Raw genomic sequence first — 27340 nt, 5'->3', positions numbered from 1 at the left:
AGGGCTCGCAGGCAGGGGCAGCACAGCCTTGGCTCTCCCCTGGACGGCTGAGGGGGCGCAGGGCTCGCAGGCAGGGGCAGCACAGCCTTGGCTCTCCCCTGGACGGCCGCGGGGGGCGCAGGGCTCGCAGGCAGGGGCAGCACAGCCTTGGCTCTCCCCTGGACGGCTGAGGGGGTGCAGGGCTCGCAGGCAGGGGCAGCACAGCCTTGGCTCTCCCCTGGACGGCTGAGGGGGTGCAGGGCTCGCAGGCAGGGGCAGCACAGCCTTGGCTCTCCCCTGGATGGCTGAGGGGGCGCAGGGCTCGCAGGCAGGGGCAGCACAGCCTTGGCTCTCCCCTGGACGGCTGAGGGGGTGCAGGGCTCGCAGGCAGGGGCAGCACAGCCTTGGCTCTCCCCTGGACGGCCGCTGGGGTGCAGGGCTCGCAGGCAGGGGCAGCACAGCCTTGGCTCTCCCCTGGACGGCTGAGGGGGTGCAGGGCTCGCAGGCAGGGGCAGCACAGCCTTGGCTCTCCCCTGGACGGCCGCTGGGGGTGCAGGGCTCGCAGGCAGGGGCAGCACAGCCTTGGCTCTCCCCTGGACGGCTGAGGGGGTGCAGGGCTCGCAGGCAGGGGCAGCACAGCCTTGGCTCTCCCCTGGACGGCTGAGGGGGCACAGGGCTCGCAGGCAGGGGCAGCACAGCCTTGGCTCTCCCCTGGACGGCTGAGGGGGCGCAGGGCTCGCAGGCAGGGGCAGCACAGCCTTGGCTCTCCCCTGGACGGCCGCGGGGGGTGCAGGGCTCACAGGCAGGGGCAGCACAGCCTTGGCTCTCCCCTGGACGGCCGCTGGGGGTGCAGGGCTCGCAGGCAGGGGCAGCACAGCCTTGGCTCTCCCCTGGACGGCCGCTGGGGGTGCAGGGCTCGCAGGCAGGGGCAGCACAGCCTTGGCTCTCCCCTGGACGGCTGAGGGGGGCGCAGGGCTCGCAGGCAGGGGCAGCACAGCCTTGGCTCTCCCCTGGACGGCCGCGGGGGGCGCAGGGCTCGCAGGCAGGGGCAGCACAGCCTTGGCTCTCCCCTGGACGGCTGAGGGGGCGCAGGGCTCGCAGGCAGGGGCAGCGCTCCCCGCAGGCGCTGCCGGGGGGTCGGGCTCGCTCCAGCCTCACCTCTGGGCCCTGCTCAGCCAGTTGCAGACAGGCAGCAGCTGGGTGTGGGAGGTCCTGCAGGGCACCTCCCGCCGGATGCGGCCCGAGCAGCCCGGGGGCGCCGCCGTCCCCTGCAGCCGGTAGCAGAGGCCCTCCCCGTCGGGCAGGGGGAAGAAGATGGAGCCCTGGGAGACAGGAGGCAGGCTGGGGGAGCGCTGCCTGCACAGCCTGCAGCCAGGCCCTGCCCCTGCAGCACACCTGGGGGGGCTGCATGGGCCCGGGCCGAGCTGCTGCCCTGCTGGGGCTCTGGGATGAGAATCCTGAGCCCCAGAGGCAGGGAGCTGGGAGGGAAACCTGAGGCAGCAAGCAGCAGACCCAGCTCAAGCCCAGCAGTGCCTGGGCTCTGCCAGCTGCCTCCAGCACAGCCTCCCCCTGCCTCACCTGAGGGCTTCCCAACCTGTTCCCCTCCCTGGGCTGCCCCAGCAGGGTTCAGAGACCCCCAGCGCTGGCAGGGCTGGCAGGGACCCCAGGGCTCAGCCAGCTCCAAGCCCTGCCATGGGCAGGGACATCTCACCCCACAGCAGGTTGCTCACAGCCACCTCCAGCCTGGCTGCAAACACCTCCAGGGCTGAGCAGGAGGCTTCCACCACCTCCCTGGGCAGCCTGGGCCAGGCTCTCACCACCCTCCTGCCCAACAACTTCTTCCTCACAGCCAATCTCCAGCTCCCCACTTCTCCTTTTGCTCCATCCCCCCCAGTCCTGGCCCTCCCTCACCCCCTCCAAAGTCCCTCCCCAGCTTTCCTGCAGCCCCCTGCAGCTCCTGGAAGGCCACCAGAAGGTCTCCCTGGAGCCTTCTCCTCTGCAGCCTGCACAACCCCAACTCTCTCAGGCTCAGCACTCCCCTGGGCACTCTGTAGGTCAAGGCATTGCACTTCCTCTGCTGCCTTCCTCTCCTCACATCACCCTCACTCTTACCCCCCAGTTCCAGCTGGGGCTGGCAGGGAACCCAGCAGGGGCTGGGGATGGTGCAGCTGGGAGAGTCACAGCATGGCAGGGCTTGGAAGGCAGCTCTGGAGGTCATCCAGCCCAAGCTGGTGGAAGCCTCCTCCTCAGCCCTGGAGGTGTTTGCAGCCAGGCTGGAGGTGGCTGTGAGCAACCTGCTGTGGTTGGAGCTGGCTGAGCCTTGAGCTCCCTTCCAGCCCTGGGGTTCTGTGATCCCCTGCACACTGCCAAAGGGCTCCAGAGCAGGGCAGTGGTGCCAGCAGTGCTGGTGCCCAGAACTTGGGGGGGGTCCCTGTGCAGCCCACCCAGCTCAGCATGGGGGTGTCTGACCCCCCTGGGCTGCAGGGGCAGGCAGCAGGAGCTGGGCAGAGCAAAGGCAATTCCCTGCCCCTGCAGAATCCCAGCCCTCTGGGGGGACAGGCAGTGGGCAGTGGAGCTCCCTCCTGGCACCTCTAAGCCACCAGGACCCCCAGCTCCCAGCAGGGACCCCACAGGGCACTTCCAAAGGGGCTCCAAAGGTCACCCCGGTGCCCAGAGCAGGGGAGGGCCACAGTGCTGGGCAGGCCTCACCCACCTGATGCTTCTCACTCTCAGAGGTCATGGTGAGGGGGCAGTAGGTGACCACGTAGGGCTTCTGCTGCTGATTGGCTTCCAGGTGCAGCCATGGGGGCCCCTGCCAGTGCTCCCCCTCCAGGACAGGCTGCAGGCTCCAGGGCAGGTCGCTGGGGTTGGACAGGAGGATGGTTTGGCTCTGCTGCCCACGAACCTCACAGGCAAAGCACAGGGTCTGCAACACAGGAGCACAGAGCTGCCCCCTGCTCCTTCCCTGCTGCCCCCACACCACAGCTGCTCCTGGGGCACCAAGGAGCCCTCTGCTCCTTCCCTGCCTGCCCCCACACCACAGCTGTCCAGGGGCACCAAGGAGCCCTCTGCTCCTTCCCTGCTGCCCCCACACCACAGCTGCTCCTGGGGCACCAAGGAGCCCTCTGCTCCTTCCCTGCCTGCCCCCACACCACAGCTGTCCTGGGGCACCAAGGAGCCCTCTGCTCCTTCCCTGCCTGCCCCCACACCACAGCTGCTCCTGGGGCACCAAGGAGCCCTTCCCTGCCTTCTCCTCTGGCTGGGGGCTTGGACTGGAAGATCTCCAGAGCTCCTTTCCAACCCCTACCATCCTCTGAGCTGTGATTCAGCAGAGGAGGAGGAAGAGCTCAGGAGCACTGGGGGGGATGCTGCCCAGCACCTTCCTCAGCTCTCTGGGAGGCACAGGAGGGTTCTGCAGTGCCTGTGGTGCTGGGGGCAGGGGCAGGGTGTGGGGGACAGCTCTGGTTACCTCTTTGGCCACAGGGCCCTGCAGGCAGCACCCCTCCAGTGACAGCAGCAGGGGTTCCCCACCCTGGATGAAGCACTGCAGCCCCTGGCACCGGATGGAGTGGCTCAGCCTGGAGGGCCTGAAGGTCACAACCAAGGGCACCTCTGTGCCTGGGCTGATGTGGCCCTCAGTGGGGCTGATGGAGAAGTCTGGCTCGAAGCTCTTGAGGTCCCACTTGAACCTTGGCAAGGGAAGGAGGAGGACAAGGAGAGGTTAGCAGCTGGGAGGCTGCCAGCACAGCCTGCTGCTCCCCAGCCTCTCCTGGGCAGCCTGGGCCAGGCTCTCACCACCCTCCTGGCCAACAACTTCTTCCTCACAGCCAATCTCCAGCTCCCCACTTCTCCTTTTGCTCCATCCCCCCCACTCCTGTCCCTCCCTGGCACCCTCCAAAGTCCCTCCCCAGCTTTCCTGCAGCCCCCTGCAGCTCCTGGAAGGCCACCAGAAGGTCTCCCTGGAGCCTTCTCCTCTCCAGCCTGCACAACCCCAACTCTCTCAGGCTGTGCTCAGAGCAGAGCAGCTCCAGCCCTCTGCTCAGCCTCCTGGCCCTGCTCTGGACACCTTCCAGCCCCTCCAGAGCCTTCCTGGCACAGAGGCTGCAGAGCTGGGCCCAGAGCTGCAGCTGTGGGCTCAGCAGAGTGGAGCAGAGAGGCAGAATCCCCTCCCTGCCCTGCTGGCCACACTCCTGCTGCTGCAGGCTGTGCTGGGCGCAGCTCTGCAGCCTGCCCAGGTCCCTCTGGAGGGATCCTTGCCGCCAGCCTGCCGGCCACACCACACAGCTCGGTGCTGAGGGTGCGCTCAGTGCCCCTCCCCAGGCTGGAGCAGTGTCATGGGGAGGGGGGATGCTAGGCCAGAGCAGGGAGCCTCACCTGGCCGCCCGCTCCCCGCCGTTCCGCATGGCGACGCGCCGCCGGCCGCAGCCCTGCCGCACCACGGCGCCGAAGCTCAGCCGCTGCCGCTCCAGGCTGACCTGGGGGCCCTGGCAGGAGCCCTGCAGCACGAAGAGGCAGCGGCCCAGGCCCCCGGCCGCCAGCAGCACCTCCTGCGTGAAGGGGGCCAGGCGGCGGCGCGGGGCGAAGGTGACCTCCACCCTGCGGCTGCCCCCCGCGGCCTCCAGCCTCAGCTCCCTGCTGGGGCTCAGGCTGAGCACCTGCCCGGGGGGAAGAGCGGAGCCTGCACAGCTGCACCGAGCCTCCGGCTCCTCTTCCTCCCCACCCAGGGCCCCCGGGGCTGCTCAGGCCCCGGGCGGGCAGCCCAGCTGCGTGCCCCTCGCCCCCGGGAGCGGCTGCTGCCCATCCTCATCCTCCGGGGCTCAGCCTGCAGCCCAAGGGGTGCCAAAGCAGAAGGCCTTTGGCTTTGATCTCCTGGGCACCACATCTGCCCTTTGCTCTTGGGGCGGCCCAGAGCAGCAATGGGGCTGGCTGGGGGAGAAGCTGCCCCTGGGCACAAGGAGAGAGGTGCCAGGAGCCCCCCAGACACTGCCAGACCTCTGCTGCCTTTGCCCTGGGGCAGCTTTTCATTCCTCCTCCTTGCTTTCCAGTTTCCCACTCTCCAACACAGGCAGTGTGGCCCTGGAGTACAGCTGGGTGGAGGCTGTGGAGCAGCAGAAGGCAGGGAGCTGCCCTGAGGAGCTGCTGGAGGGTGAGGGACTGGCTCTGTGTGGCACCTGGGCCTGCCTGGCACTGCCAGCTGAGGGCCTGGGGAGAGGACCAAGCCCCTGCTCCCCCAGACATCCATTGCTTAGTCAGCCCTCTGCAGTCATCTTGGGGTGGGCAGCAGGGGCAGGGCAGGGATGGGGCCCCTGCCATGGGCACTGGGGAGGCCTCAGCTTGAGTCCTGGGCTCACCTCTGGGCTCCTCACTGCCAGCAGGACCCTGAGGAGCTGCAGCAGGGCCAGGGAAGGGCAAGCAAGGTGGGGAAGGGGCTGGAGGAGAGGGCTGGGGAGGAGCAGCTGAGGGCCCTGGAGGGGTTTGGTGTGGGGCAGAGGAGGCTGAGGGAGACCTCCTTGCTCTCTGCAGCTCCCTGGGAGGAGGCTGCAGCCAGCTGGGGCTTGGGCTCTGCTCCCCAGGGAGCAAGAGGCAGGCCAAGAGAAAATGGCCTCAAGGTGTGCCAGGAGGCTGCCCAGGCCTGGCCCAGGCTGCCCAGGGCAGTGGGGAGTCTCCATCCCTGGAGCTGTGGAGCTGAGGGCCAGGGGCTGGTGGTGCCCTGGCAGGGCTGGGCTCTGGCTTGGACTCCAAGGTCTCAAAGGTCTCTTCCAAGCAAAGTGATTCTGTGATTCTGTTTCCCTGTGAGCTGTGCATCTGCTCCTGGGGAGCTGCACCTCACCTGCCCAAGGGATTTCCTGTGAGCTCCAAGGGAGCTGCAGCTCTTGGTCTGCAAAGATCCCATTCCCACACCTCACAGCCATGGCCACATCCTAAGGTGTCTGAAAGAGCTGGGGGGAGCTGCACCTTCTCCTCATTCCAGGCTCTGAGGGCAGTCCTGGCACCCAGCTCAGGTGAGACATTGCAAGAGGTGGAGCAGCCCCAGGGCAGCCCAGAGAGCAAAGAGAGTCACCACCAGCTGCAGCTCCCAGCAGCTCCCTGCAGACATCCCTTGGAGCCACAGAAGCACCCAGGTTGGAGAAGCCTCAGAGCTGATCCAAGTCCAGCCTCTCACCCAGCCCCTCCTGACAGCTCAGCCATGGCTGCAAGTGCCACATCCAAGCCTCCTGTGAACACCCCCAGGGCTGGGGACTCCACCACCCCCCTGGGCAGCACATCCCCAGGGCCAATCTCTCTGGCTGGGGAGAGCTTTCTCCTCCCCTCCAGCCCAAACCTCCCCTGGCACAGCTTGAGACTGTGTCCTCTTGTTCTGGGGCTGGGTGCCTGGGAGAAGAGCCCAACCCCCACCTGGCTGCAACCTCCCTGCAGGGAGTTGCAGAGAGCAAGAAGGTCTCCCCTGAGCCTCCTCTTCTGCAGGCTCCAACCCCAGCTCCCTCAGCCTCTCCTCCCAGGGCTGTGCCCCAGACCCCTCCCCAGCTTTGTTGCCCTTCTCTGGACACCTTCCAGCAGCTCAACCTCTTTCCTGACCTGAGGAGCCCAGAGCTGGACACAGGACTCCAGGTGTGGCCTGAGCAGTGCTGAGCACAGGGCAGGATGAGCTCCCTGCTCCTGCTGGCCACACTGTTCCTGATGCAGGCCAGGATGCCCTTGGCCTCCTTGGCCCCCTGGGCACACTGCTGGCTCCTGTTCAGCTGCTCTCCACCACTCCCCCCAGGTCCCTCTCTGCCTGGCTGCTCTCAGCCCCTGTGCCCTGAGGCACAGCAAAGTGCTCTCCAGGGAAGGAAGTGACCTTACCCCAGGTTCCTGCAGCTCTGGAGGGGTAGACTTGAGACTGAGCTTAAAAGTGATGGGAGCAGCACTGTTGTTAGCTATGGTGACCACCTTCTTCACCACCTGCCCCTTGCAGAGGGCTCCCAGCTTCACCACCTTGCCTGGAGGATCCACCACATCAACCTGAGGCAGGAGGGATGGAGGTAAAGAGAAAGGAAAGGAGGAGCAAAGGTTGCAGGGGAGGAGGAGCATCAAAGGTTGCAGGGCAGGAGGAGCAAAGGTTGCAGGGGAGGAGAAGCAGCAAAGGTTGCAGGGGAGGAGGAGCAGCAAAGGTTGCAGGGGAGGAGGAGCAGCAAAGGTTGCAGGGGAGGAGGAGCAGCAAAGGTTGCAGGGCAGGAGGAGCAGCAAAGGTTGCAGGGCAGGAGGAGCAAAGGTTGCAGGGGAGGAGGAGCAGCAAAGGTTGCAGGGCAGGAGGAGCAAAGGTTGCAGGGCAGGAGGAGCAAAGGTTGCAGGGAGGAGCAGCAAAGGTTGCAGGGAGGAGCAGCAAAGGTTGCAGGGAGGAGCAGCAAAGGTTGCAGGGAGGAGCAGCAAAGGTTGCAGGGCAGGAGGAGCAGCAAAGGTTGCAGGGCAGGAGGAGCAGCAAAGGTTGCAGGGCAGGAGGAGCAGCAAAGGTTGCAGGGCAGGAGGAGGAGCAAAGGTTGCAGGGGAGGAGGAGCAGCAAAGGTTGCAGGGCAGGAGGACCAGCAAAGGTTGCAGGGGAGGAGAAGCAGCAAAGGTTGCAGGGGAGGAGGAGCAGCAAAGGTTGCAGGGGAGGAGGAGCAGCAAAGGTTGCAGGGGAGGAGGAGCAAAGGTTGCAGGGCAGGAGGAGCAAAGGTTGCAGGAAGGAGCAGCAAAGGTTGCAGGGGAGGAGGAGCAGCAAAGGTTGCAGGGCAGGAGGAGCAAAGGTTGCAGGGAGGAGCAGCAAAGGTTGCAGGGAGGAGCAGCAAAGGTTGCAGGGAGGAGCAGCAAAGGTTGCAGGGCAGGAGGAGCAGCAAAGGTTGCAGGGAGGAGCAGCAAAGGTTGCAGGGCAGGAGGAGCAGCAAAGGTTGCAGGGCAGGAGGAGCAAAGGTTGCAGGGCAGGAGGAGCAAAGGTTGCAGGGCAGGAGGAGCAGCAAAGGTTGCAGGGCAGGAGGAGCAAAGGTTGCAGGGCAGGAGGAGCAAAGGTTGCAGGGAGGAGCAGCAAAGGTTGCAGGGAGGAGCAGCAAAGGTTGCAGGGAGGAGCAGCAAAGGTTGCAGGGAGGAGCAGCAAAGGTTGCAGGGCAGGAGGAGCAGCAAAGGTTGCAGGGCAGGAGGAGCAGCAAAGGTTGCAGGGCAGGAGGAGCAGCAAAGGTTGCAGGGAGGAGCAGCAAAGGTTGCAGGGAGGAGCAGCAAAGGTTGCAGGGCAGGAGGAGCAGCAAAGGTTGCAGGGCAGGAGGAGCAGCAAAGGTTGCAGGGCAGGAGGAGCAGCAAAGGTTGCAGGGCAGGAGGAGCAAAGGTTGCAGGGCAGGAGGAGCAGCAAAGGTTGCAGGGAGGAGCAGCAAAGGTTGCAGGGCAGGAGGAGCAAAGGTTGCAGGGAGGAGCAGCAAAGGTTGCAGGGCAGGAGGCCCCCTGGGGCTTGGTCTGACCTTCATCTCCACTCCTCTTCCTCGCACCTCCACGCTCTGCTGGCAGAGGCCATTGATCTCAAAGGGGATGAGCTCCTGGTAAGATCCTACCTCCCTGGGGCTGAAAGTGATGGGCACCTCCACTGTCCCCCCTGGCTGCAGGATGCAGCATGGGCACTCCACCTGCAGCTGAGCAGTGCTGGGGAAGGAGCAGGCCAGGCTGGCAGGAAGCACAGCAGAGAGGAGCAGAGGTGTCACAGGATTGTGTGTGCTCAGCTGGCAGCTACCTGGGGGGGACTCTCCTGTCCCCTCTCCCTCCACCCTCAGGGCTGAGGGGGATGAGGAGCAGGCCTGTGTTAAGTGAAGGCCCAAAGGAGAGTGTGGAGAAGACCTACCTGAGGTCTCTGTCTGCCTTGTTGGTGATGAGGAGGGTCTGGGTGGCAGGCAGCAGCCCGGCCTGGGACAGGAAGCAGGCCCCAAAGTTGAGCCTGGTGGTGGAGAAGTGGACCCTGGGCACCACCACAGTGGCCAGCAGCACACAGGTGAAGGTGGGACCCTTGCTGATCTGCTGAGGAGAAAGGCAGTGAGAGGGCAGCTGAGGAGCTGGGAAGCACCACTGCAGAGAGCAGAGCTGCTGGGGGAAGAGGATGGAGGGCAGCTGGCTGCAGTGGCACCAAGGGAAGGCAGGAGACAAGGGAGCCCAGAATGGAAGGCGGTGGAGGGCTGGGGCTGAGAGGGGCTTTGGGAGGGTTCTGGCCCTGCTTTGTGCTGTCACAGCTGTGCCACATGCTGGCAGGAGCTGGCTGAGCTGTGGAACACAACTCAGCAGGGGACTGGCAAGGAGAAACAGCTCCAGCTCCAGCTCCTGCTCCATCTGCATGGCCATGCAGCAGATGAGGACAGCCTGAGAGCCCTGGGGCTGAGAGCCTGGATCAGGGCAGCCCCAGAGGGCAGCTGAGCAATGCTCAGCAAGAGCTGAAGGAGCTGTGGGGGGCAAGAGGCTGGGGCCAGGCTCTGCTCAGGGGTGCCCAGGGCCAGGCCAAGGGGCAGAGGGCACAGCCTGGCAGCCAGGAGGAGAAAGTTGTTTGGTGTGAGGCTGCTGGAGGCCTGGAGCAGGCTGCCCAGAGAGGTTGTGGAGTCTCCTGGTGTGGAGAGCTTCCAACCCCCCCTGGGCACTGTGCCCCTGGGCATTGTGCTGTGGGTGCCCTGCTGGGGCAGGGCTTGGGCTGGGGGAGCTCCAGAGCTCCCTTCCCACCCTGCTGGGATCCTGTGCCCTGCCCACCCCCTGAACTAGAGCTGTGTCCTGCCTCAGAAGTGCTCCCAGGGTGGTCCTGGATGGGCACTCCTGGGAAGATTCAGCTCAGGAGCTGCCAGCAGGATCCTCTCTGCCCCACGGAGGCTCTCTGGGGCTGGATCCTTAGCTCTGGCCAAGCCAAGCTGCTGTGAGGGGAAGGGCCCAGAGGCAGTGCTGGGGGGCCCAGAGGCAGTGCTGGGGGCCCACCTGCAGCACCAGCTCCACATCCTTTAAGGAGCAGATCCTCTGGGGGTGGAAAGCCAGCTGGGCCTCTGCTGTGCCCTCTGCCTGCACAGTGCCCAGCTGGGGGCTGATGCTCAGCAGCTCCCTGCAGGCTGCAGCCCCTCGCAGCTCCCAGCTGAAGGTGAAGCTGCCCCTGCCGCGGTTGCAGATGGTGAAGGTGTGCTTGGTGCTCTCATGCAGCTGGACCTGGGGGGAGCAGCTGGTGAGGGGGGGGAGGGGGAGGGGAAGGGGATGGGAAAGGGATGGGGAATGGGTGGGGAGGGGGCTGGGGAGGAGTTGGGGAGGAGGCTGCAGCACACCCAAATGCAGCCAGCCCTGCCAGTGACCTTCCTGTCACACTCCTCCAGCTTCCTGCTGCTGACCAGCATGGGAGAGCCCCACAGGAGCACTTCCCTCTCCTCTTCCTCACCACCAGCCCTTCCCCCTCCTCTCCCTCACCACCAGCCCTTCCCTCCCCTCTTCCTCACCACCAGCCCTTCCCTCCCCTCTTCCTCACCACCAGCCCTTCCCTCCCCTCTTCCTCACCACCAGCCCTTCCCTCTCCTCTTCCTCACCACCAGCCCTTCCCTCCCCTCTTCCTCACCACCAGCCCTTCCCTCTCCTCTCCCTCACCACCAGCCCTTCCCTCTCCTCTCCCTCCCCACCAGCCCTTCCCTCCCCTCTTCCTCACCACCAGCCCTTCCCCCTTCTCTTCCTCACCACCAGCCCTTCCCTCCCCTCTTCCTCACCACCAGCCCTTCCCCCCCCCTTCCTCACCACCAGCCCTTCCCCCTCCTCTTCCTCACCACCAGCCCTTCCCTCTCCTCTTCCTCACCACCAGCCCTTCCCTCCCCTCTCCCTCACCACCAGCCCTTCCCTCCCCTCTCCCTCACCACCAGCCCTTCCCTCTCCTCTTCCTCACCACCAGCCCTTCCCTCTCCTCTCCTCTTCCTCACCAGCCCTTCCCCCTGCTGCCTGGGGGCTGGCTGAGGGGCTGCTCACCTCCCTGAGGTCGATGATGTTGGGCTGCTGTGTGCTGAGCTGGGTGAGGTGGCCCTGGCTGTCCTCAGCCTGCACTGCCACAGCCACGCTGTAGCCTGTGGCCTTGATGTTCAAGGAGAGGGGCTGGGGCTTCCTCTTGACATCACACCTGAGGTTGAAGACCACCTCTCCCTCCTCCCTGGGGGTGAAGGTGACTGTGATGGGCAGCCTGGGGAGAGAAGATCTTTCCTTGGCTTCCCCTCTCCAGCTCCTTGGCTCCACAGGGCAGCTGTGCAGGGCCTGTGGGGAAGCCCTGGGAGGCCCCAGGAGCTCCACTCTGCCCTTGAGGGCTTTCTGCTGTGCTGAGAAGTGCTCAGGCTGTGATGGCCTCGTGGAAGGAAGAGGAAGAGGGCACAAGATGAAGGCCCTGAACCGAGGCAGATCTCTCCTACTGCCCTGCAGCTTGGGTCACTGCTGGCCCAACAGAGAGAGGGCCACTCCTGGAGACCCCCAGAGCTGTAGGACAGCAGCAACATCCCACCTGGGAGCAGGAATCCAGAGTGGACAGCAAGTTCCCCATGAGCCAGCACTGTGCTCTTGTGGCCCTGGGGGCAGCCAGCAGAGTGTGGCCAGCAGGGCCAGGGAGCTTCTCCCCCTCTGCCCTGCCCTGGGCAGACCTCCCCTGGAGTCCTGTGTCCAGCTCTGGGCTCCCAGCTCAGGAGGGACAGGGAACTGCTGGGCAGAGCCCAGGGCAGGCTGCAGAGCTGCTGAGGGGCCTGGGGCAGCTCTGGGAGCAGCAAAGGCTGAGAGAGCCCTGGGGCTGAGAGCCTGCAGCAGAGCAGCCCCAGAGGGCAGCTGAGCAATGCTCAGCAAGAGCTGAAGGAGCTGTGGGGGGCAGGAGGCTGGGGCCAGGCTCTGCTCAGGGGTGCCCAGGGCCAGGCCAAGGGGCAGAGGGCACAGCCTGGCAGCCAGGAGGAGAAAGTTGTTTGGTGTGAGGCTGCTGGAGGCCTGGAGCAGGCTGCCCAGAGAGGTTGTGGAGTCTCCTGGTGTGGAGAGCTTCCAACCCCCCCTGGGCACTGTGCTGTGGGTGCCCTGCTGGGGCAGGGCCTGGGCTGGGGGAGCTCCAGAGGTCCTTTCCAGCCCTGCTGGGCACCCTCTGGGCACCACCAAACTGCCTCTTGGCCATTTCTGCAGGCAGTCTCTGTGTGATTCCTGGGGGGGATGACCAAACCCAACCAAACCCCAGAGGTCTGAGGAGCTCTCCCTGCCCTGCTGAGCCCCAGAGCCCCAGCTCAGCACCCCGGGCCGGGGGCTGCCCTACCTGGCGAGGGCAGCGATGGAGCCTGCCAGGGGCTCCACCTTCAGGGAGCTGCTGGAGCCCTCTGCAAAGAGGGAGCTGGCTCTGAAAGCAAAGCTGAAGGCTTCCTTCTCACTGTTGATCATCATGATGCTCTGCTGCACCTCCTGGCCTGAGCAAGGGCACAAAGCAGCTGCTGAAAGCCTTCTGCTCCCCAGGCGGCCTGCAGGGAGGGCACTGCCCGCAGGCTGCCAGCCTGGAAACCTCATGCTGAGCCCTGAGCTGCCCTGGCTCACCCCCAGAGCCTGTGCTGGGGCCAGCCCCTAAGCCCTTGCCTCCTCCCTGCCACTCACCCTCCTCCCTTCCCCTCCCTCCCCTTGCTGTGCCAGGAGCTGCAGCAGCTGCCCTCCAGCGCCCTGCACATTGCCAGCCTCCCCCCCGAGCCTGCTGGGAGGCCTGGGGTGGGCCAGCCCGGGGGGGAGCAGGGGGTCACCTATCAGCAGCAGCTGCAGGTTGAGGTGGCTTCTCTCCAGGGCCACCAGGGGGTCGCTGGCCTTGCCCAGCAGCAGGAAGGGCACCGAAACCTCCTGCTCGGGGATGGTGAAGAGCCAGCGGGACTCTGTGGTGCCCAGGTGCCAAGGCACGAACTCAAACCTCATCTGGGGGAGGAAGAGGCAAAGAGCAGGGTCAGGGGAGGGGAGAGGGGGCTGGGGTTGCTGGGGACACCCCCAAGAAAGCCCAGGAGCTCCCACGGTCAGTGGCTGTGAGCTCAGAGATCTCCCCCTGCACCCCACCCCAGACCCCTCCCCAGCCCTGTGCCCCAGACCCCTCCCCAGCTTTGTTGCCCTTCTCGGGACACCTTCCAGCAGCTCAACCTCCTTCCTGACCTGAGGAGCCCAGAGCTGGACACAGGACTCAAGGTGTGGCCTCACCAGTGCTGAGCACAGGGCAGGATGAGCTCCCTGCTCCTGCTGGCCACACTCTTCCTGATGCAGGAAGGTGTCTCTTCTGCCAGGCACCCAGCACCAGAACAAGAGGACACAGTCTCAAGCTGTGCCAGGGGAGGTTTGGGCTGGAAGTGAGGAGAAAGCTCTCCCCAGCCAGAGAGATTGGCCCTGGGGCTGTGCTGCCCAGGGGGGTGGTGGAGTCCCCACCCCTGGAGGGGCTCAAAGGAGGCTTGGATGTGGCACTTGGAGCCATGGCTGAGCTGTCAGGAGGGGCTGGGTTGGACTGGATGAGCTCTGAGCTCTTTTCCAGCCTTCCTGATTCTGGGATTCTATGGTTTCAGTCCCACCCCTGCCCTGGGAGACAGAGGCAAGGCTTGGGCTCAGGCTTGGGCTCAGGCTTGGGCTCAGGCTTGGGCTCAGTCCAACTTCTTCCTCACAGCCAATCTGTCTCCCCACTTGCAGTCTTGCTCCATCCCCTCCAGACCCCTGACAGCCTCCAGCAGTCCCTTTCCCTCCCACTGCAGGCCTGGGGCTGGGCTGGGACCCCCCAGCAGCTGCAGCCATGGCAGAGCCGTGCCCTGCGCCGTGCCCTGCGCCCACCTCTGCTTTCTGGCCTGGCAGGATCTGCCCTCTCTGCAGGAGGCAGGAGAAAGCCACTTCTGCTGGGGGGGCTGCAGGGTCCTGGCAGCTCCACAGGAAGGAAAAGGCAGAGCTGGTGGGGTTCAAAACCAGGAAGGTCCTGGGAATGCCAAGCAAAGAGAGGACTCCTGAGGTGCTGCTGGGAGGTGCAGCAGACTGCAGGCACTGCCAGTGCTGGACAAGCAGCTGGGAGGAGACCTCTGCCCAAGGGGACAACCCTTGGGAGCACAAAGACTTCCCCCTGCCCCCCCAGGGGCCCTCTGGGGCTCTCAGGGAGCTAACAATGAAGGAGCCAGCAAAGAAATCAGGCAAGAGCAGAAGCCAGCTCCTGCATCTTCTGCTGTGGCTGCCTCCTCCTCCCCAGTGTGAAGGAGGATGAGCAGCAGCAGCTGGCAGGACAGCAGTGCTGAAGCCCTCCCCAGGCACAGCTCACTGAAGCTGAGCTTTAAGTGCAGGGAAGTGTTGGGAACCCTCAGGGGGCAGTGGGGGCACAGCTTGTGCAGAGCAAATCACTTCATGGCCCCATGGGATGGGTTGGCTTGAAGGCACCTCCAAGATCATTCACTTCCCAGCCCCCTGCCATAGGCAGGGACCCTCCCCCCAGCCCAGGCTGCTCAGGGCCTCATCCAGCCTGGTCCTCAGCACCTCCAGGCAGGGGGCAGCCACAGCCTCCCTGGGCAGCCTGGGCCAGGCTCTCCCCAGCCTCCCTGCCAACCATTCCTTCCTCCTCTCCACTCTCCCTCTGCCCTCTGCCAGCTCCAAGCCATTCTCCCTGCTCCTGGCACTCCCAGCCCTTGCCCACAGTCCCTCCCCAGCTCTCCTGCAGCCCTTCAGCTCCTGCAAGGTTGCTCTGAGCTCTGCCTGCAGCCTTCTCTCCTGCAGGCTGCACAGCCCCAAGCCTCCCAGCCTGGCCCCACAGGGGAGGCTCTGCAGCCTCTGAGCATCTCTGTGGCCTCCTCTGGAGCCTCTGCAGCAGCTCCAGGTCCTCCTTGTGCTGGGGGCCCCAGAGCTGGAGGCAGTGCTGCAGGGGGGCTCTGAGCAGAGCAGGGCAGAGGGGCAGAATCCCCTCCCTGTGCTGCTGCTCTCCCTGCTCTGGCTGCAGCTCAGCACTCAGCTGCCTCTGGGCTGCCAGGGCCCAGTGCTGGCTCCTGGGCACCCCCTGGCACCCCCAAGGCCTCCTCCTGCAGGCTGCTCTCAGCCACTCCTGCCCCAGCCTGGCTCTGTGCTTGGCATTGCCCTCAGCCAGCTGCAGGACCTTGCCCTTGGCCTTGTTGGCCTTGAGGAGCTTGGCTTGGGCTGAGCTCTGCAGCCTGCCCAGGGCCCTCTGGCTGGATCCTTCCCTCCCCTGTGCCAGCAGCACCTCACAGCTTGGTGCTAGCTGCAGCCCTGCTGGGGGTAGACTCAATTCCACATGGCCTTAAAAGTCTTTTCCAACCCAGATGACTCCCTGAGGTCTGTCCCAGGTCTTGCTGGAGGAAGGGGCAAGAGGACAAAGCCAATTGGCCATCACTGCCCAGTGGCCTCCAGCCCCTGAGGGGAGGCCAAGTGGCAGCAGATTCACAGACAAGGGACCCCAGGGGCTGGGGAGAGGGCTCAGGGAGTGAGTAGGGGAGGGTCAGGAGGAGAAGCCAAGCCCACACCCACCTGCTCCTCCTGCAGCCCACTCCAACTGCTGCAAACTCCAGCACCCTGCTGCTGGGATGTGGCTCCTGCAGCTGGGGGCTGAGCCCCCTGGCAGTGCTGCACTCAGAGGCTTCCAGCTCGAAGTGGTAGCTGACTGCAAGGCTCCTGCCCTTCACAGCCACCTCTGGGCCCTTCTGACCTGGCTTCAGGTTAGGAATCCTGGGAGGAAGGGACTGGCATGAGCCAGGGGAATGTTTCCAGCCAGCCTGCTGCTTCTCTGCCTCCTTGGCCAGCTGAAGGAGGCCAGGCTGGTCTGACCCCAGGGGCTAGCTGGGACCCAGAGAGGCTTCCTGCATCTCTCCTTCCAGAAGCTGCAGCCCTCCAGCAGCTTCCTCTTTCATTCCAGGTCTTGCCCCAGGGTCTCCACAGCTGCTTCTAACCAAGGCTGAGAGACTTCTTTGCTCCTCCCTGATGGTTTCTGCTGCATCTCTTGGCCTGGCTGGCTCCAGGACCTCACTCCCACACCCCCCAACCCCAGGCAGTCCCAGAGCTCCCCAGCAGCAGCAGCAGGAGCTGGAAAGGGCCTGGACACTGCTCACCTACAGAGCATCCTGCTCTGGAAGTCCCCAACTGCCAGTGGGGAGAACTTCAGCTGAAAGAGCTGCTCCTGCCCTGCAGGGATGGAGCCGCGGTGGGGCTCGATGGAGAAGGCTGGGGTGGCACTGCTGGGCTCCAGGCAGGAGCTCAGGGTGGAGGAGAGCTGCCCTGGAGCATGGCCCAGCTGGCTCAGGCAGGGGCTGGGCTGGAGTGACACAGAGGAACCAGCAGTGGAGGAAAAGAGATCCCCTGGGGGAAGGAAGAGGTTGGGATCACAGCCCTGGTTTGCTTGGAAGAGAACTTTAAGGTCATTGCTCCAAGCCAGAGCCCAGCCCTGCCAGGGCACCACCAGCCCCTGGCCCTCAGCTCCACAGCTCCAGGGATGGAGACTCCCCACTGCCCTGGGCAGCCTGGGCCAGGCCTGGGCAGCCTCCTGGCACACCTTGAGGCCATTTCCTCTTGGCCTGCCCCTTGCTCCCTGGGAGCAGAGCCCAAGCCCCAGCTGGCTGCAGCCTCCTCCCAGGGAGCTGCAGAGAGCAAGGAGGTCTCCCTCAGCCTCCTCTGCCCCAACCAAACCCCCCCAGCCCTCTTCCCCAGCCCCTTCCCCACCTTGCTTGCCCTTCCCTGGCCCTGCTGCAGCTCCTCAGGGTCCTGCTGGCAGTGAGGAGCCCAGAGGTGAGCCCAGGACTCAAGCTGAGGCCTCCCCAGTGCCCACTCCAGGGGCCCCATCCCTGCCCTGCCCCTGCTGCCCACCCCAAGATGACTGCAGAGGGCTGACTAAGCAATGGATGTCTGGGGGAGCAGGGGCTTGGTCCTCTCCCCAGGCCCTCAGCTGGCAGTGCCAGGCAGGCCCAGGTGCCACACAGAGCCAGTCCCTCACCCTCCAGCAGCTCCTCAGGGCAGCTCCCTGCCCTCTGCTGCTCCACAGCCTCCACCCAGCTGTACTCCAGGGCCACACTGCCTGTGTTGGAGAGTGGGAAACTGGAAAGCAAGGAGGAGGAATGAAAAGCTGCCCCAGGGCAAAGGCAGCAGAGGTCTGGCAGTGTCTGGGGGGCTCCTGGCACCTCTCTCCTTGTGCCCAGGGGCAGCTTCTCCCCCAGCCAGCGGCCGCCCGGGATGGAGCCGAGCCCGGGCCGCGGCGCGGAGCTGCTGCTGGAAGGCTGCTGCGGCGCTCCCCAGGTGAGGGCTGAGCCTGCCCCCGGCAGATCGCTGCCGCTGCGGGCAGCAGAGGGCATCCTGCCCCTGGGCTCTGCTCGGACCTCCCCCCCAGCCCTGCCTCCAGCTCTGGGGTCCCCAGCAGCAGCAGGACACAGAGCTGTGGAGAGAGGCCAGGGGAGGCCACAGCGATGCTGCCGGGGCTGGAGCAGCTCTGCTGGGAGCAAGGCCTCTCCAGGTCCCTCTGGAGGGATCCCTTCCCCCCAGCCTCTCCAGGTCCCTCTGGAGGGATCCCTTCCCCACAGCCTCTCCAGGTCCCTCTGGAGGGATCCCTTCCCCCCAGCCTCTCCAGGTCCCTCTGGAGGGATCCCTTCCCCCCAGCCTCTCCAGGTCCCTCTGGAGGGATCCCTTCCCCCAGCCTCTCCAGGTCCCTCTGGAGGGATCCCTTCCCCACAGCCTCTCCAGGTCCCTCTGGAGGGATCCCTTCCCCACAGCCTCTCCAGGTCCCTCTGGAGGGATCCCTTCCCCACAGCCTCTCCAGGTCCCTCTGGAGGGATCCCTTCCCCACAGCCTCTCCAGGTCCCTCTGGAGGGATCCCTTCCCCCAGCCTCTCCAGGTCCCTCTGGAGGGATCCCTTCCCCCAGCCTCTCCAGGTCCCTCTGGAGGGATCCCTTCCCCCCAGCCTCTCCAGGTCCCTCTGGAGGGATCCCTTCCCCCAGCCTCTCCAGGTCCCTCTGGAGGGATCCCTTCCCCACAGCCTCTCCAGGTCCCTCTGGAGGGATCCCTTCCCCCCAGCCTCTCCAGGTCCCTCTGGAGGGATCCCTTCCCCCCAGCCTCTCCAGGTCCCTCTGGAGGGATCCCTTCCCCCCAGCCTCTCCAGGTCCCTCTGGAGGGATCCCTTCCCCCCAGCCTCTCCAGGTCCCTCTGGAGGGATCCCTTCCCCCCAGCCTCTCCAGGTCCCTCTGGAGGGATCCCTTCCCCCAGCCTCTCCAGGTCCCTCTGGAGGGATCCCTTCCCCCAGCCTCTCCAGGTCCCTCTGGAGGGATCCCTTCCCCCCAGCCTCTCCAGGTCCCTCTGGAGGGATCCCTGCCCCCAGCTTGGTGTCAGCCACCCCACACAGCTTGGTGCTGAGGCTGCCTCTGTCCATGTCAGCCAAGCCTGGTGCCAGTGCTGATCCCTGAGGGACTCCACTTGTCCCTGGCTGCCCTTGGCCATGGCCCCCTGGACAGCCACTCTCTGGATGCAGCCCTCAAGCCTGTTCTGTACCCTCTGGGTTTTCCATCCATCCATCCCATCCTTCCCCAGCTGGATGGTGGCCACCACCTCCTGGCTGGCTTTGTGGGGCCCCATGTGGGGCAGGCAGCCAGGGCTTGGAGAGGATGAAAGAAGAACTGAGTCCTTTCAGGTGGGACTGAAAGCACAGCCCTAGGAAGGACTCTGGCCCACATCAGGACCTGAGCTGTGTGTGGATGCTGAAACTTGGGAGCCAGCAGGCAGCAGCAGCCCTCTGCAGGGCTCAGCAGCCCTGGGGAGAGACTCACAAAGTGGCCAAGCAATACAATCACATCAGTGCCACCCTGGCACAGGGCAAAGCAGAGCCCCCAGAGAGCACAGCAGGGCTGCAGGGAAGCAGGCACTGGGGCAGCCCCCACTTGCAGGGCCCCCAGCACTCACCTGAAGGTCCTGGTGTGGAAGAGGAAGGTGTCCTGGAAGTCCACCACAGCTGTGTCCAGCTGGAACTCAGCATAGGCAACCACAGCACTGAGGAGCAGCTGCAGCTCAGAGCTGCTGCCCTCCAGGACGCTGTGAGCTGGCTCTGCCCTGGCCCTCAGCACCTGCAGAGAGCAGGGGAGAGGCACTGGGAGAGCCTGGAAAGCCTCTCATGGATCCATGCAGGGGCTTGGGTTGGAAGGGGCCCAGCTCTGCTGCTGTGCTGCTGAGCCAGAGCTGTGCAGGGAGGGGGCAGAGGGAGGAGAGCTGCAGGAGCCCAGCAGAGCTGAGCAGCTCAGGGCAGCCTGGGCCTGGCTGCCATGGACCCAGGGAAGGGATTGGGCTGGAAGGAACCTCCAAGAGCCTTTGGTTCCAGCCCCCTGCCACGGGCAGGGACCCTCCCCCCAGCCCAGGCTGCTCAGGGCCTCATCCAGCCTGGTGCTCAGCACCTCCAGGCAGGGGGCAGCCACAGCTTCCCTGGGCAGCCTGTGCCAGGCTCTCCCCAGCCTCCCTGCCAACAATTCCTTCCTCCTCTCCACTCTCCCTCTGCCCTCTCCCAGCTCCAAGCCATTCTCCCTGCTCCTGGCACTCCCAGCCCTTGCCCACAGTCCCTCCCCAGCTCTCCTGCAGCCCTTCAGCTCCTGCAAGGTTGCTCTGAGCTCTGCCTGCAGCCTTCTCTCCTGCAGGCTGCACAGCCCCAAGCCTCCCAGCCTGGCCCCACAGGGGAGGCTCTGCAGCCTCTCAGCATCTCTGTGGCCTCCTCTGGAGCCTCTGCAGCAGCTGCAGGGCAGAGGGGCAGAATCCTCTCCTCCTGCTGGCCAAGGCCAACCATCAGCCCTGGGAGTCTGTCTCCAGCTTTCCTTCGCTTCCAGCTCTGCTGGTTTGGCAAAGTCACTGCTGGGGGGGCTGGGAGATGTGCTTCTCACCTTCCTCTTGCCAGGCCAGCTGGCACCTGGGGCCCTGGTGGCATCCACCCACTGCAGGGCAGCCAGGCGGTCGTCCCAGTCGGGCACCTGCTCTGCTGGCAGCTGGAAGCAGATCCTGGACACCTGGCACTTCACAGGGTACCTCCTGAAGGTGGCTGCAATGTCTGACTTCAAGGTCACTCTGATGTCCTTGGCACAGCCAGCATGGAGGTGTCCCACCTGGGGAGAACCACAGGGCCAAGACCAAACTGGGGGCCCCCAGCAAGGCCAGAAGGGACAGCAGAGGGCTTGGGGTGCTGGGCACCTGTGCCAACAGCTTCCCTCCCAGGAGCAAGGGCTGAGAGCCCTGGGGCTGAGAGCCTGGATCAGGGCAGCCCCAGAGGGCGGCTGAGCAATGCTCAGCAAGAGCTGAAGGAGCTGTGGGGGGCAGGAGGCTGGGGCCAGGCTCTGCTCAGGGGTGCCCAGGGCCAGGCCAAGGGGCAGAGGGCACAGACTGGCAGCCAGGAGGAGAAAGTTGTTTGGTGTGAGGCTGCTGGAGGCCTGGAGCAGGCTGCCCAGAGAGGTTTGGAGTCTCCTGGTGTGGAGAGCTTCCAACCCCCCCTGGGCACTGTGCCCCTGGGCATTGTGCTGTGGGTGCCCTGCTGGGGCAGGGCCTGGGCTGGGGGAGCTCCAGAGCTCCCTTCCCACCCTGCTGGGATCCTGTGCCCTGCCCACCCCCTGAACTAGAGCTGTGTCCTGCCTCAGAAGTGCTCCCAGGGTGGTCCTGGATGGGCACTCCTGGGAAGATTCAGCTCAGGAGCTGCCAGCAGGATCCTCTCTGCCCCACGGAGGCTCTCTGGGGCTGGATCCTTAGCTCTGGCCAAGCCAAGCTGCTGTGAGGGGAAGGGCCCAGAGGAAATGCCCTCCTGGTGCCCTCCTGCTGGGGCAGGGGGCTGGAGTGGGTGATGCCCAGAGGTCCCTTCCACCCCCACCCCCGCTGGGATCCTGTGAGTCTGCTTCTTCCTGAGTGTTTCTGTGAGGTCTGCAGAGGAGCTGCCCCCTCCCCCCCTGCAGCCTCCCCCGGGGGCTGAGCCCTGCCCAGGGGGCTGAGCCCTGCCCGGGGGCTGGCATCTCCCGGGGCTGGCATCTCCCGGGGGGCACCCGCGGGGCTCCCACTGCTGTGCCTCTGTGCTGGCTTCCTGGCTGGCTGTGGGAGGCTGCCAGGCAGGCTCTGGGCGGCAGGGAGAGCCAGGCTGACCTGGGGGCAGAAGCGGAAGGGCTCCTGGGGCAGCCAGCAGAAGCGCAGGGCCTGCCCCCTGCTGCGGTTGGTGAGGGTGAAGGTGGCGGTGCAGGGGGTGCCCACGGCACAGTCCCCGAGCTGGATGTGATCCCCTGGGACAGCTGCTGGCAAGGAGAGCAAGAGCTGAAGCCCACCTGCTGCCCCCTCACACCACAGACTCGGGGGTGCCCTCTCTGCCCGCTCCAAGACTCCCCCTGGGCAGGGCTGGGGCAAGGCTGCAAACCTGAGCCTGGGCCAGCCCTGCCCTGGCACAAGGTGAGCCCAGCCATGGAGGTTCCTGTTCCCTGCTCCCCCTGAGCCTCTCCCCTTCCCCTCAGTGCTGTCCTGTTCCCTGCTCCCCCCGAGCCTCTCCTCTCACCCTCAGTGCTGTCCTGTTCCCTGCTCCCCCCTGAGCCTCTCCCCTTCCCCTCAGTGCTGTCCTGTTCCCTGCTCCCCCCTGAGCCTCTTCCCTTCCCCTCAGTGCTGTCCTGTTCCCTGCTCCCCCCTGAGCCTCTCCCCTTCCCTTCAGTGCTGTCCTGTTCCCTGCTCCCCCCTGAGCCTCTCCTCTCACCCTCAGTGCTGTCCTGTTCCCTGCTGCCCCCTGAGCCTCTCCCCTTCCCCTCAGTGCTGTCCTGTTCCCTGCTCCCCCTGAGCCTCTCCCCTTCCCCTCAGTGCTGTCCTGTTCCCTGCTCCCCCTGAGCCTCTCCTCTCACCCTCAGTGCTGTCCTGTTCCCTGCTCCCCCCTGAGCCTCTCCCCTTCCCCTCAGTGCTGTCCTGTTCCCTGCTCCCCCTGAGCCTCTCCTCTTACCCTCAGTGCTGTCCTGTTCCCTGCTGCCCCCTGAGCCTCTCCCCTTCCCCTCAGTGCTGTCCTGTTCCCTGCTCCCCCTGAGCCTCTCCTCTCACCCTCAGTGCTGTCCTGTTCCCTGCTCCCCCCTGAGCCTCTCCCCTTCCCCTCAGTGCTGTCCTGTTCCCTGCTGCCCCCTGAGCCTCTCCCCTTCCCCTCAGTGCTGTCCTGTTCCCTGCTCCCCCCTGAGCCTCTCCTCTTACCCTCAGTGCTGTCGTCCTCCAGGCTGCTCTCAGGGAGGTCCTGCTCCTCCCTCTCTGCCCCCAGCCCCTGGATGTTGTCCAGGGTGCAGTCCTCCTGGTGGCCTTCCCCCAGCAGCCTGATGGTGGTCTCCTCGTAGGGGTTGTGCAGCACAGAGAGTTGGAGCTTCCCCTCCAGGCGCTGGGGCAGGGTGGGTTTGAAGCCCACCTCCAGCTCTGCTGCCTGCCCCTGCTGCAGGAGCAGGGAAGCAGTGTGGAGCCTCCTCCCTGCAGAGAGGGACCCCCGGGGCAGGTGAGGCACAGCAAAGGTTCTGATGGCCACAAGAGGAAGGAGAGCTCGAAGCCCAGCTGCCCCTGGGCACAGCCTGCCCCACCGAGGCTTCCAGAGCCTCCTCCCGAGTCCACAGGGCTGTGCCACCGCCAGGACCGGCCCTGGGAGCTGTCCTAAGCTCGGCTCAGCGCTCAGCTCTGGCTCCAGCTGCAGCCAGACAGCTCCTGCCTCAAGCAGGGCTGAGCCAGAGACTGCTGTGGGCTTCTGCTGGCTGTGGGCTCAGGGGCTGGTGGCTGCCCCCCACATGCAGACCCCAGCTGCTCCACTGCAGTGCTGACAGCCCCCCAGGACCCAACCCCACCATGTCCAGAGGCATGGAAACACTTCCTGCAGCTGGCTAGGAGGAAACCAACCCTGCAAGGAGTCCATCTGCAAAGCCAGAGAGCCCCAAGGCACCAACTGTGGCCAGCACCTGGCTGCTGCTTGCCAAGCCACGCCAGGAGCAGGCCAGGAACCCTCCCTGGACCATGGCTGATCACTTCACCTCCTCCAGCAGAGTCCTCCTGCATGCCCACACCTTGGTAGAGGCATTTTGTGCTGGGCTTGGCTTTCAAGAAGAAAACTCCCTCCTCATCCAGCAGGTCCAGCAGCACCTGGCAAGAGAGCAGCACCACGCTGGGGTGGGCACAGGATGGCACCAGGGCAGAGCCCACACTGCTGCTGTGGCATCACAGGAAGCCCAGAGTGCTGCTTCCCCTTCCAACACAGCTCTGGGCACAAGGCTGAAGTGGAACCAGCCCAAACCCGAGGGTCCCAGAGGCACTGGGAGGTGCTGGCAACAGGAGCAGGCAGGACAGGGAGGACCAAAGTGATGAGCAGAGCCTAATGAAACTGCAACTGAGGTGAATTAAAGCAGCAGGGAAGGGCTGCTGCTGAAGTGACCTTGGAGGATGTGGCTGAGCAGTGAGGCTCTGCCCACTGCTGTGCAGCTCAGGAGGTTGCCCTCCTGTGCCCCAGGGTTTGGTTTGCTTTGGGGCTCAGCACGGAGCCGTGGAGCCCCCTGCCCACACCCCACCCATACCTCCAGCTGCTGTGCTGCTGCCTCAGCAGCTCCTCACCTGGGCAGGGACCGTGCCAGCGTTGTGCAGGACCAGGGGCAGCTTCTCCCAGGCCCCCAGGGGCAGCCTCCTGAAGAGCAGCAGAGGCTTCCCCCTCCTGTCCCTCCGCGCCGGGCGCAGGACCCTCACCTCCGGCAGCTTCCCCTCGCCGCTGAGCTCGAAGCTCAGCCTCTGTGCTCTGCCTGCTGCAGGGCTGCAGGAGAGGGCAGCACAGCCTCTGCTCGCTTGCCAAGCAGGGGGGCCAGGGCCAGGTGCTGCACTGGCCCTGCCTGGGGCTCCTGGCCCCCAGGACACAGCTGCCCCTTGCCCCTCTTCCTCCCGGTGCCATCAGGGCCATGCCCAAGAGGAATCTGCTCTGCAGAGCCAGAGCCTCCCAGGGCAGCAGCAGGAAGCATTCCCCTCCAGGGCAGCTTTCAGGGCAGCAGCAAGTGGGGAGGGGGCAGCTGGCACAGGGCAGCAGGCAAGTGGGGAGGGGGCAGCTGGCACAGGGTCTGGCAGTGCTGAGGTGAGGCAGAGGCAAGCAGCATGAGCAGAGCCTAGAGAAGTGTCCAAGCAAGCAGGGACAAATCAACACCAGCACCACTGAGGGTGAAGCCCTGGGAGGCTCAGAGGAGGAACTGCTCCTCAGGGCAGCAAAGGGATGGATCCTGCCCCAGCCCAGCACCAGAGGGCAGGGGAAGGGCAGGGCAGGCCCAGGAGCAGGGCTGCTCTCTCAGGATCCAGTGGCTCTTGTGGAACAGGAAATCTCCATGCAGCCCAGCAGATCCCAGCAGATCCCAGCATGGAAGGGACCTCTGGAGATCATCCAGGCCAACAGCCCTGCCCCAGAGCAGCATCACCCAGGGCAGGGCACCCAGGAACACATCCAGGGGGGGTTGGAAGCTCTGCACAACCTCTCTGGGCAGCCTGCCCTAGGCCTCCAGCAGCCTCACAGGCCCAAAACTTTCTCCTCCTGTCGAGGTGAAGCTTCCTGGCTCCCAGCTCCTTCCTGCTGTTCCTTGTCCTTGACCACCTCCCAGCCTCCACCACCCAGGGACCCTCTGACTGGGTGATGCTAAGGACTCCACCTCAGGCTTGCCCAGAGCTCTGCACGCTGCCAGAAGAGAGCAGCCCCCAGCAGGGTCCCCACTGCCCAGCTGCTGGGCTCAGTTACCTTGTCTGGACATCAAGGGCAGCCTCAAAAGTGCAGTGGTAGCTCTGCAGCCTCTGTGGAGTGAAGGTGACAGCAGCAAAGGCCTGGGAGCAGCTGGGCACACAGAGCCGGGCAGGATCCACCCTGAAAGCCTCCCCAGGGTGGCTGTGGAGCTGGGGGAGAGGAGGGAACAGCTCTCAGCATGGTGCTGGCTCAGACACAGGGATCAGGAGGCAGCACCAGGCAGCCTCTCCCTTCCTGCTGTCCTGGACAGGCTCCTTCCAGAGCCCCAGAGCTGGCAGGGACCCCAAGGTTCCAACCCCTGCCCTGGGCAGGGACACCTCACCCCACAGCAGGTTGCTCACAGCCACCTCCAGCCTGGCTGCAAACATCTCCAGGCATCAGCAGGAGGCTTCCACCACCTCCCTGGGCAGCCTGGGCCAGGCTATCACCACCCTCCTGGCCAAAAACTTCTTCCTCACAGCCACTCTCCACCTCCCCACTTCTCCTTTTGCTCCATCCCCCCCAGTCCTGGCCCTCCCTCACCCCCTCCAAAGTCCCTCCCCAGCTTTCCTGCAGCCCCCTGCAGCTCCTGGAAGGCCACCAGAAGGTCTCCCTGGAGCCTTCTCCTCTGCAGCCTGCACAACCCCAACTCTCTCAACCCCAACTCTCCCAGGCTGTGCTCAGAGCAGAGCAGCTCCAGCCCTCTGCTCAGCCTCCTGGCCCTGCTCTGAGCACCTTCCAGCCCCTCCAGAGCCTTCCTGGCACTGGGTGCCAGGGGTGCTGAGCTGACCTGGCCAGGGCCGGGGCGCAGGGAGAGCAGCACCGTGCAGGGCACCCTGCCCACGTTGCGCAGCTTGAAGCGGGCCCTGGCCTGCTGCCCCAGCAGCACCTGGGGGAAGAGGAACTTGTGCTGGTCCAGGAGGAACACTCCCTGCTCCTGCTGCCCTGCCTGCAGCAGCCCCCAGAGCCCGCTGCCGCTGCTGCACAGTCGATGCTCCTCGAAGATGGACTCCAGGTCGTCGGTCAGGAACGCTGCGAGGGGAGCCAGGGCTGAGGATGAGGAGTGCTGACCTTCCCCCCGGCCCCCCACCGGCCATGCTCCCTGCTCCTGCTGCTCCCAGCCCCTGCCTGCAGCCCCTGCCAGCCCCTGCCCGCAGCCCCTCCCCAGCTCCCCCGGAGCCCTTCAGGCAAGGGCTGGAAACTGCAGCCCAGGAGCTTCCAGCTCAGCAGGAGGAAGAACTTCTTGGCTGGGAGGCTGCCAGAGGCCTGGAGCAGGCTGCCCAGAGAGGTTGTGGAGTCTCCTGCTCTGGAGCCTTCCCAGCCCTGCCTGGATGTGTTCCTGTGCCCCCTGGGCTGGGTGCTGTGCTCCTGCCCTGCCAGGGGCTGGCACTGGCAGCTCTCCAGAGGTCCCTTCCAGCCCCTGGCACCCTGGGAGCTGGGATCCCATCCAAGCAGCAGCCCAAGCCCCCCCTGGCCACCAAACCATGGCCCCAGGTTCCCTGAACACCTCCAGGCTGGGACCTCCACCAAGCTCCTGGGCAGGCTGCTGAGCCAAGGCAGCAGGGAGCCAGCAGCTGGGAAGTGCTGGGAGCAGGAGGGCTGTGGCCCAGGCTCCCATCTGAGCAGCCCCACAGCCAGGGGAGGGGAAGGGCAGCTCCAGCAGAGCCCCCAGCAGCAGGGGGGCCCTGGCCTGCCTGACCTGTGCAGGAGCACCCTGCTGAACTGCAGCTGCTTGGGGCTGACCCCCAGCTCCACCTGCACCCCCTGGCAGCACAGCCTGAACACCACTGGCTCTGGGTTGTCCTTGGGATGCCCTTTCTGCCCAGCTCCCTGCCCAGCCCAGGCCTGGCTGGGGGAGCTGGCTGCCAGCTCAGGCACCCTCAGGCCTCAGAGGCTTCCCCCTGAGCCCTCCCAGCCCCCTCCCAGCCCCTGCCACCGGTGGCTCTGACAGGAACCTGCTGAGCATTCTGGGCTGGGCCTTGGGGTCCTGCCCCAGGGGCAGCCTGGGTGCTGCTCAGCAGCAGCTGTGAGCCCTGGGGCTGTGGGCAGCACCTACCTGGCAGGCAGGACTCTGCCAGCAGGGTGTAGGGGATGCCCAGGGGGCTGTCCTCGGGGTCCCTGTGGCTGATGTGGATGAGCAGCTGCTCCTGGCAGGGCCCTGGCAGCCCTGCACAGCACTCCACTGCCAGCAGCTGCTGCTCCCCAGGACGGAGGCAGCCAGAGGCAGGGCACACAGTGAAGGGGCCCAGGCTGAGGGCAGCCTGCAGAGAGAGCCCCAGCAGAGCCTGAGGCCAACAGCCTCCCCCTCAGCCTCCCAGCAAGGAGGGCTCTGGGCCTTGGCCTCCAGCTGGGCCCAGGGCAGGCAGGGAGGAGACCATGGAGGGAGAGGGAGAGGGAGAGGGAGAGGGAGAGGGAGAGGGAGAGGGAGAGGGAGAGGGAGAGGGAGAGGGAGAGGGAGAGGGAGAGGGAGAGGGAGAGGGAGAGGGAGAGGGAGAGGGAGAGGGAGAGGGAGAGGGAGAGGGAGAGGGAGAGGGAGAGGGAGAGGGAGAGGGAGAGGGAGAGGGAGAGGGAGGGGAGAGGGAGATGGAGGGGAGAGGGAGATGGAGGGGAGAGGGAGAGGAGAGAGGGAGAGGGGAGAGGGAGAGGGGAGAGGGAGAGGGGAGAGGGAGAGGGAAGAGCCAGGGCAGCCTGGGCAGCAGCAGC

The 27340-nt window shown here is 65.5% G+C and overlaps 1 protein-coding gene across 1 annotated transcript in view; it reads right to left on the bottom strand.

Moving 5' to 3' along the window:
- The window catches only part of HYDIN (HYDIN axonemal central pair apparatus protein), a 125265-nt gene that overhangs the window by 4832 nt on the left and 93093 nt on the right, over nt 1–27340 (bottom strand). The window contains exons 54-77 of the mRNA XM_054170294.1: nt 26694–26903; nt 25428–25669; nt 24656–24807; nt 23503–23695; nt 22929–23037; nt 22117–22380; nt 21049–21191; nt 19793–20030; nt 18850–18991; nt 16901–17001; nt 16023–16269; nt 15445–15642; nt 13762–13900; nt 12708–12873; nt 12239–12386; nt 10939–11146; nt 9922–10143; nt 8816–8985; nt 8442–8640; nt 6823–6981; nt 4354–4634; nt 3449–3668; nt 2693–2905; nt 1138–1301 (exon numbers count right to left, since the gene is read on the bottom strand). Coding sequence (XP_054026269.1) covers nt 1138–1301; nt 2693–2905; nt 3449–3668; nt 4354–4634; nt 6823–6981; nt 8442–8640; nt 8816–8985; nt 9922–10143; nt 10939–11146; nt 12239–12386; nt 12708–12873; nt 13762–13900; nt 15445–15642; nt 16023–16269; nt 16901–17001; nt 18850–18991; nt 19793–20030; nt 21049–21191; nt 22117–22380; nt 22929–23037; nt 23503–23695; nt 24656–24807; nt 25428–25669; nt 26694–26903 — 4528 coding nt within the window. The remainder of the gene's footprint in view (nt 1–1137; nt 1302–2692; nt 2906–3448; nt 3669–4353; nt 4635–6822; nt 6982–8441; nt 8641–8815; nt 8986–9921; nt 10144–10938; nt 11147–12238; nt 12387–12707; nt 12874–13761; nt 13901–15444; nt 15643–16022; nt 16270–16900; nt 17002–18849; nt 18992–19792; nt 20031–21048; nt 21192–22116; nt 22381–22928; nt 23038–23502; nt 23696–24655; nt 24808–25427; nt 25670–26693; nt 26904–27340) is intronic.

Source organism: Dryobates pubescens, chromosome 19 (assembly GCF_014839835.1).
Source record: "Dryobates pubescens isolate bDryPub1 chromosome 19, bDryPub1.pri, whole genome shotgun sequence".
NCBI lineage: Eukaryota > Metazoa > Chordata > Aves > Piciformes > Picidae > Dryobates > Dryobates pubescens.
This window is presented reverse-complemented; position numbering and strand designations above follow the sequence as displayed.